At 43.4% G+C, this 9,609-nt stretch overlaps 1 protein-coding gene across 1 annotated transcript in view; it reads right to left on the bottom strand.

Annotated features, from left to right (window-relative positions):
* LOC135524285 (GTPase HRas-like) overlaps positions 1–9,609 on the bottom strand; it is a 46,836-nt gene that overhangs the window by 5,118 nt on the left and 32,109 nt on the right. Inside the window, exons 2-5 of the mRNA XM_064951701.1 lie at positions 8,511–8,649; positions 6,349–6,527; positions 405–564; positions 1–125 (exon numbers count right to left, since the gene is read on the bottom strand). Coding sequence (XP_064807773.1) covers positions 6–125; positions 405–564; positions 6,349–6,527; positions 8,511–8,621 — 570 coding nt within the window. The 5' untranslated portion in view covers positions 8,622–8,649 and the 3' untranslated portion in view covers positions 1–5. The remainder of the gene's footprint in view (positions 126–404; positions 565–6,348; positions 6,528–8,510; positions 8,650–9,609) is intronic.

Below are 9,609 nucleotides of genomic sequence, written 5' to 3'. Positions count from 1 at the left end.
CTCCATCAAGACACCACACAGCGGCAGCTCATGCAGTCCTGCCCGCTCTCGTCAGGAGGGTTGAGCTTCCTCAGCTTGTGTTGCCTGATCTCTCTGACTAGTGTGTAGAAGGCATCCTCTACCCCCTGCAAACACACATACACCTTCAGAACTACATCAATCTGCAAAGTGGGCATTACATATTACCAAGCTCGTAAACATGGCCATCAACAACATTACTTTTCTCTATATGTGTTTGAGCAGTTATTTAACACTGAAAACAAATGAATGAAAACAAATTAAATCTCAAAAACTTGAGCTTTTCAAAGTCGGATCGTTATCACCATGGAAATGGCAATCACGTCAGATGCAACCAATAGAATATTCGCAATGGTCGAAACGAGACAATGTGTGTGGAAGTGTACCTGTCGTGTCTTGGCCGAGGTCTCAATGTAGGGAATTCCATAGCTGCGGGCCAGTTCCTGGGCTTGCCGCGTGTCCACGGTACACGCCGGGAGGTCACATTTATTACCCACCAGCACCATCGGTACGTCGTCAGAGTCCTTCACACGCTTGATCTGTTCCCTACAGGAGGACAGAAAGACACTGGTCAGTTCCTTATTTGGTCTAATTGGTTTCTCTTTTAACCTTCGTTTACAGGAATTAGGACAGTACTCCACATTACATAAACCATTTACCAGAAGAACTACCAGTATAATTACTGGTGTAATGTCAATACCTTGTAGTAGAGTGGTATGCACTTGCAGCCATGGAGAACCTCGTCATGGTGACTGTAAACATTTTACGTACATTTTTTGTGTCATTTAGCAGATGCTCTTATACAGAGCGACTTACAGGAGGAATAAGGGCACGTTGATAGATTTTTCACGTAGGATTCGAACGAGCGATCATTCGGATACTGGCTTAACGCTCAATCGCTAGGCTACCTGCCGCCCTCTAGGCAAACACTATGTGGCTGGCAAAATATTTCCACAACTAATGCATTATGTAAAGTTGCCATAATCAATTCCCAATGAAGGAGCTGTGTTCGTGGGTCCTTTCACCCTTCTGTATAGGATCCTACCTCCCTCTCCTTCCCTCCATAAACATTACCAGTCAGACAAACAAGGGGCTCTATGACCCAGAGGAGCAGGCCTTGCTGTGCAGCACTGGAGGGAGGTGGACAGCAGGCAGTATGACCTCATCTCTCCAGCAGCCATCTAGCTCGTAGGCCAGGGGAGTGTGAGAGCGTGAGGGGAGTGGGTCAGATCTATCCACCTCTCTGTGTCCGTAACTCAGCACAGTCACAGTCAGGACAGCTAACACCAGGTGGAGGAGCTGTGGTGGCATTCCAGGCTGTCTTTATCCACGGTCGTGCTGTCTCAATGTCTATGGAGATGGACGGGAAAGGCAGGGAACATGAGCTCACCACTAAAACAGCCAGTCAGATGATTGTGTGACCGTGTGAGGAGACCGAGGGTAATGGGTCAGATCTATATAATTACCCCCTTGATTTACCTTCATCACCTAGCAGTACACACAATAGCCAATGCAAACCCACCAACACCGATATATGGTCTGTTTGGTGTGATTTGTAGATCAGTGACTGCATAGCGCTTTGGCCTTGTCGATTCCCTATATAGTGCAGGCCAAATGGCGGGCAACAGTCACGCTTTACCAATCCCATAGCTGGCAGCCTGGCATTAGAGCTGGAGTTAACACAGAGACACTGAATGAACTGCACCTTCCCTATGTCTATCACATGAACAATACATCTTTAAATAACTTGACCAGTGTAACTCCGCAGTCATGCTCCATTCTGGCCCGGGATCTAGGATGGGAAGTATTATTACAGCATTGAGTGTCCGTCCATCTTTAGACAGTGATGTGGTGTTAACTGACAGCTTTGGCACCTGGCACACCAGGTTGTCAGGAGTAAAACAGGAGGGAGACAAATGTGCTGTTAGCAGCGGCGACCCGTCATTCAGGGCAGGTGGGGTTTTGGGTTGCCTGTTTTGCATGTTATTTTGGCATTAATACATGTCACATATCAGATTACAAATAATGTGTGTAAAAAAAAAGTTAATAAAGCCACATACAAGAAAGCAAAAAATAAACCATGTTTGTAAGGCATCTCTAAAATGCAGGTGTTTCAGCCTATCTTAGTGCTTTCTGTGGTGGTGGGGCATCCAGCGGAAAATATGGAGCGTAGGGGGTTGGTAATGTTCTCTAGTTGTGCCGTGAGTGGCTCAGTGTTCTGTCACTCACGGGGACACTATGTCACTGCCAAATCTAAGGGTAGAGCTCAAATTCAAACCCCATGGGTGCTGCCATAGTTACATTAGAAATTCCCATCCAAGAGGGTTCGAGGTCACTGGCCGCAGATAAAATGATGTCAAATCATTTTATTTGAACAGTAGCTTTGATTGGACTTATGTCAACATCATACTTTCAAAATCTTAGCTAGCGGTCATCATCATGAATCAAGTCGACAATCTACTGGCAAATCCTTTTAAATCCTTGTCATATGAAGTGAAATAACGAAGAGAGATTCTAGATAAAACGTTCCCGGTGCTCATCGCCATAAACATTACACAACAAGTTGTAAATCATCAGTAGCTAACTGCAAGCATTGCAAAGCAATCACTAGCCTGCTATTCAGTGGAGTGGGTGTGTGGTCCCAATTCTGGGTTTGAGGGTCTCTTTTCCAAGCTTAAAATGATAAAAACAACTGTCAATCCAGCATGATTTCTGCCGCGCTCAAAACAACTGGTAAATTCGGAACTGAGAAATCTGACTGAAATGAGTTCAAGACAACTGAGAACTTGGGAAAAAATGAGCCCCGCTAGGAAACAAAGTGTTGAATGGTCATCCAACACTAAATTGTAAGTTGGGAACTGGGGTCTCTTTCTAGATCACCGACTTCAACATTATTCAACTGATGAATATCGAATGTACATACATGTATTGGTTTGAATTAATCTTAGATACCCTTTAAGTTTCCAGATTGTATATGAGGTATCAGTGTGTATTATTTAGTCATTAAGGGTGGATTGTTAATGAGATTTATATGTTCATATGAATGATTAGAATATTCCACCCTGAAACTCATGGCAGGCGAAAACCTGAGAACAATCCAACCAGGAAGTGGGAAATCTGAGGTTTGTAGTTTTTCAAAACTTGGCCTACCAAATACACAGTGTCTATGGGGTCAAGTTGCACATCCTAAGGCTTCCACCAGATGTCAACCGTCTTTAGAAACTTGTTTCAGGCTTCTGCTATAAAGGATGGGGGAATGAATGAGTCAGGTGTCTGGCAGTGTGTCTCGGGCTCGTGACGTGCGGTCCCGACAGAGTTAGCTCTTGCTCCAGTGCTTTTCTACAGACAATGGAATTCTCAGGTTGGAGCATTATTGAAGTTATGTTAAAAACATCCTGAAGATTGATTCCATACATCGTTTGACATGTTTCTACAATCTGTAACTGAACTTTGAGTTTTGTCTGGACGTAGTGCTCGCGCCTCATGAAGATGGATTACTGGGCTGAACATGCTAACAACAAGTGGCTATTTGGACATAAATGATGGACTTTATGGAACAAATCAGTCATTTATTGTTGAACTGGGATTGCTGGGAGTAAATTCTGATGAAGATCACCAAAGGTAAGTGAATATTTATAATGTTATTTCTAACTTCTGTTGACTCCAACATCGCGGATATTTTTGGCTGGATTGGGCTCTGAGCGCCGCACTCATATTGTTTTTTTGAAATCTGACACAGCGGTTGCATTAAGGAGAAGTCTTGCTTTAATTCTGTGAATAACACTTGTATCAATGTTTATTATGAGTATTTCTGGGATTTGATGTGGCTATCTGCAAAATCACCAGATGTTTTGGAATCAAAACATTATTGCACGTAAAGCGCCAATGTAAACAGATTTTTGGATCTTTCACTTGCTATAATGGACTTGTTAATGTGTGAAAGTTACATATTTCCCAAAAATATTTTTGAATGTCGTGCGCTGCCTTTTCAGCGAAATGTTGTGGAGGGGTTTCGCTAGCAGAACGCCTGCGCTAGAATTAACAAACTATCGTTTTGGCAAGTCGGTTAGGACATCTACTTTATGCATGACACAAGTAATGTTTCCAACAATTGTTTACAGACAGAATATTTCACTTATAATTCCAGTGGATCAGAAGTTCACATACACTAAATTGACTGTGCATTTAAACAGTTTGGAAAATTCCAGAAAACTATGTCATGGCTTTAGAAACTTCTGATAGGCTAATTGACATTATTTGAGTCAATTGGAGGTGTACCTGTGGATGTATTTCAAGGCCTACCTTCAAACTCAGTGCCTCTTCGCTTGACATCATGGGAAAATCAAAAGAAATCAGCCAAGACCTCAGAAAAAAATTGTAGACCTCCACAAGTCTGGTTCATCCTTGGGAGCAATTTCCAAATGCCTGAAGGTAACACGTTCATCTGTACAAACAATAGTACGCAAGTATAAACACCATAGGACCACGCAGCAGTCATACCGCTCAGGAAGGAGATGCGTTTTTTGTGCGAAAAGTGCAAATCAACCCCCAGAAAAACAGCAAAGGACCTTGTGAAGATGCTGGAGGAAACAGGTACAAACGTATCTATATCCACAGTAAAACGAGTCCTGTATCGACATAACTTGAAAGGCCGCTCAGCAAGAAGCCACTGTACCAAAACCGCCATAAAATAAAGCCAAAATATGGTTTGCAACTGCACATGGGGACAAAGATTGTCCTTTTTGTCCTCTGGTCTGATGAAACAAAAATAGAACCGTTTGGCCATAATGACCATTGTTATGTTTGGAGGGAAAAGGGGGAGGCTTAAAAGCCGAAGAACAATCCCAACCGTGAATTACGGGGGTGGCAGTGGGGGTGCTTTGCTGCAGTAGGGAAAGGTGCACTTCACAAAATAGATGGCTTCATGAGGAGGGAAATTATGTGGATATATTGAAGCAACATCTCAAGACATCAGTCAGGAAGTTAAAGCTTGGTCGCAAATAGGTCTTCCAAATGGTCAATGACCCCAAGCATACTTCCAAAGTTGTGGCAAAATGGCTTAAGGACCACAAAGTCAAGGTATTGGAGTGGCCATCACAAAGCCCTGACCTCAATCCTACAGAAGATATGTGGGCAGAACTGAAAAAGCGTGTGCAAGCAAGGAGGCCTACAAACTTGACTCAGTTACACCAGCTCTGTCAGGATGAATGGGCCAAAATTCACCCAACTTATTGTGGGAAGCTTGTGGAAGGCTACCCAAAACTTTTGACCCAAGTTAAATATTTCAAAGGCAATGCTACCAAATACTAATTGAGTGTATGTAAACTTCTGACCCACTGGGAATGTGATGAAAGAAATAAAAGCTGAAATAAATCATTCTCTGTACTATTATTCTGACATTTCACATTCTTAAAATAAAGTGGTGAATCCAACTGACCTAAGACAGAGAATTTGTACATGGATTAAAATGGCAGGATTTATGAAAAACTGAGTTTAAATGTACTTGGCTAAGGTGTATGTCAACTTCCAACTTCAACTGTATGTATAGATGGATAGATGGATGTGTGTATATCTATCTGTGTGAGTGTGTGCATGTGTGCTATGGTGCAAAGAATCAGAACAGGTGGTCAGTCCAGTTCAATTGTTCAGCAGTCTGTTGGCTTGTAGATAGAAAATGTCTGAGCCTGTTGGTATCAGACCTCATGCTCTGATATCGTCTGCCCCACGGTAAGATAACAGCTCGTGGCTGGGGTATGTGGGGTCCTTGATGATGATGCTGCATGCCTTCCTCGGGCACCGTTTCAAGTAGATGTCCTGGATGGGTGGGAGCCCAGTCCCAGTGATGTACTGACCCGTCTTCATCACCTGCTGGATGGTCGTGGACGGAGCAATTCCCGTACCAGGCTATGACGCAACCAGTCAGGATGCTCTCAATGGTGCAGGGATAGTATTAGGGGAGGACCTGGTATTACTGTACTCCTAATATTAAAAAAATAGCATGAATGATGAAAAAAGCTACCGCAACTCGCATTTGCTGCGACACTTAAGATTGGAAAAAAACATGAAAAGGAGCTTCATGTGAAATCGAGTCTCAAGTGGAATTGTCACATTTATCAATTAAAATTGTCATAGTTCGCATTTTAAGGGCATCTCATCTCTCTATCGTCATAGTTTAAGTCAGGAAAAGGGTTGTTGAGGAAATTAACACTGCTCTCTCTGGTCCAAATGAGTCAGGATCGATTTAATTGACAGCGTGCTGTAATCCCCTCAGTCACAGGCTAAGCTTTTGTTATTAGCTTGGTATAACCCTTTGTCCTGACACACACACACCTGTACTGGTGGATGTCCTCGAAGGACTTGGTGTTGTTGATGGCGAAGACACAGAGGAAGCCCTCCCCTGTCCTCATGTACTGGTCCCTCATGGCGCTGTACTCCTCCTGACCTGCAGTGTCCAGGATGTCCAGCAGACACGTCTCCCCGTCAATCACCACTTGCTTCCTGTACGAGTCCTAAAACAGGGGGAGGGACATCCTCCAGTTACACTGCTACAGACAGGCTGCCTACGTATTCTTTAACCAAGTGTGCACAGGCGCAATTAGGGTTAAGTGCCTTGCTCAAGGGCACAGACAGATTTTTTTATCTCGTTGGCTCGGTGATTTGAACCAGCGATCGTTCGGTTACTGGCCCAACGCTCTTATTAACTGCTAGGCTACCTGCCACCTTGTTAGGTTTCAGATGGCTGTAATCTGGAGAGCCGCACACTCTAGGAGCTCAGATGCAATAATTTAATAACCAACCTTGACAGACAACCTGTCTTCATCATGGTATAAAGAACACTGCAGGTCACACATTTATATAGTGTCACAGGACATACACAGGTATCTGTAATCATGGCCGGTTGTGGACTGATATCATTGGTTAATTCTCAGATATAAAAATAACATAAAACACATGAATGGATAGCATACGATCATAGATAAAATTAGGCTACATAGGAAACAAACAATAACAATAGCAAAATTCCAATAATCACAACATGGGCTTCAGATCACACTTCAAGTCTACGTTGAGACCTTGAGGAGCAAGGGTCTTTAAATAAAAGTTCCAGGCAGCCTCTCGTTTTAACAATAAATTGTCGAGATCCTAGTAGAGGGGGTGAAGGGTGACATGTTCGATCCCGATATAACGTAGGGACAAAATCGAGTGGATCACTACCAAAAAAAGTGGGCCGCAACTTGGTAAGTCAAGTTCCTGCACCTAATTGATCTCTGAGCCACGCGAGAATACCGATACTGTCATCAGATCTTAGAATGTTTGAACGATTCCTTTAATTTGTTCAAAGCACTTCGAATAGTGGGTAGTTAGAATGCAAGAATACTTATTTTTGCGAGACTGTCATTGAAAGAGATCATGTCTCGATTTGTTTTGAATTTTCTCAATTGCGGTATTAATCTGACCATTTTGTACTCCCTCTCCTTAAATTTTCGTTGCGTCTCAGCCATATTTCTGTCGAAATCTTGATTGGGTTTTGCAAATTCATTCCATTATTGACTAAATTAACATACTAGAAAATATGCGTGTTCAATATAATAACTAACAATTTACACACGCATCTCAAATATGCCTGAAACATGAGCCTGGGACCTAGTTTCTCACACACACACGTGTACTGGTTGATATATACGCTAAACCCCTATGCTGTGTGACTGGCCAGGGAAGAGGTAGTGGTATCAAAAGGGCAGAGTAGCAGGGCGGATGCTTAGCGTCCCAACACACAGACACAAACATGTGGTGCAGGGCCTTTGTGTGCTAGTGCATAGGGGACAGGAATGCACACACACAAAAAAGACATTGTCTGGCCAGAGGCAGGCGTGGTGAGGGGGAGAGAAAGGGGGAGAGATGGAGGGTAGTGGAGAAATCAGACAGACTCTCTCTCTCTCTCCAAATCTCTCTCCCTCTCTTATAGTGAACGGAGGGGAATGAAATTAGGAGTAGCGGTGTAGTAAAAAAAATAAAAAGAATTGGAGAATTGAATTGATAGTGAGTGGCATACTGCTTCATGAGTTTTTTTTGTAGTGAACAGCAGGGACGGGACAATACCAGTAATGCAATACCCGTTAGTGTCATGGCAAGGAAACAAAACACAAAGTGGTTTTAGGAAAACATCCCTAATGTTGGAAACAACATGTTGTCATCCAGTCACGTTTATTTATTTTCCAAGCTATCACACACTATTTTACATACAGCAGGTTTTAAAAATACCAAAGAGTAGTCTGCTTCGTAATTTTATAAAAAATAAAAAATACTGCGATACTGGTATCGTCACAGCCATAGTGAACAGTGGTCTCTCCAACGAGCCAGCGGAGTCACACTAGGTTACTCTATCCGTTCACTGTAGACCAGGGGAGGGGAGGGGCCACATCCGCATGACATCACCCACAGTGATCAGCTGCAGATGTGGACAGAAGCTCTGGACACATACGTAAACATACCTCTATGGTAGGGTCGTATTCATCCACAAAGTGGTTCTGGATAAGCTGGATGGTGAGTGCACTCTTCCCCACACCTCCTGCCCCCACTACCACCAACTTGTACTCCGTCATCCTCACTGCTCCCCACACACACACACTTCTGCGAGAGAGAGGGAGAGCGTAAGAGGAGAGAAAGAAATAGCAGAGCAGCAGAAAAACAGGGAGTGAAGAGAAAGGTTAATACATTTTATGATGTGTTATTCTTCAAATGTACAGTATACATTTGGGGTACTGTATATTCATTGGCAGTATTCTGAGTCTAACATTCGCTTCACCGTGCTACTGAGTTTACCACCAGGTGAGATGTGTGTGTGTGTGTGTGTAAGGGGGCTGAGACCCCCATAGGGGAATGTGAAAAATGTGCTGAAGGTACTCAATGTTTCCATCCACTCCCGCTCAACATGCGGGGGAGGGAGAGAGCTGAGGGGGTTTGATACTGGTAGAGTGCTCCTCATTGATGCCTAGTATTGCCTACCTCACAATCTGAAGCCTTTTTTTTTAATACAGCGTAAAGGTGCTGTTTCTCTGAAAGCCTGTGTGTAGCCCATGCAGCTGTTGAATATACAGTACATGGTGGCACTGCAGCATTGATGGGCAGTGGAAAGGAGAGGACAGGAAAGGGGAGGCCCTGCAGTCAGAAGGTTTTAGGACTACCATGTGGGTCCAGTTAACAGGCACAGCCATTATAAACGGCTGCCCTGCCCATCATTGGCTCTCACTAAACAACTTGAGTTGTATTCCTTAGTGCAAAACATTTTGCAAACAAAAGCAAGCGCTTCTTATTGGGCAGGAATGTCTTTTTTGTCCTGTCTGCTTCCATATGGCTAATTGTAAATACGACCAGGCCTTATTCTCTTCCAGAACACTTCATTTCCTATTGCCATCTCACTTTATCTCTAGCCTGACGACTCACACTAAATTCTTCAGCTGCTCTGTCGTTCACTACATACTTTAGTGAAGTAGTTTGTGGTGATGAGGGGCATTGTACAAAACGTCAGCGATTGATAATCTGATTGGTTAGAGACGATTCAAAGCTAATGACACATTTTGAAACCGGCAC

This window comes from Oncorhynchus masou, chromosome 31 (assembly GCF_036934945.1).
Source record: "Oncorhynchus masou masou isolate Uvic2021 chromosome 31, UVic_Omas_1.1, whole genome shotgun sequence".
In the NCBI taxonomy this organism is placed as follows: domain Eukaryota; kingdom Metazoa; phylum Chordata; class Actinopteri; order Salmoniformes; family Salmonidae; genus Oncorhynchus; species Oncorhynchus masou.
Note: the sequence above shows the minus strand (reverse complement) of the source record. Positions and strands in the feature narration are given on the sequence as shown.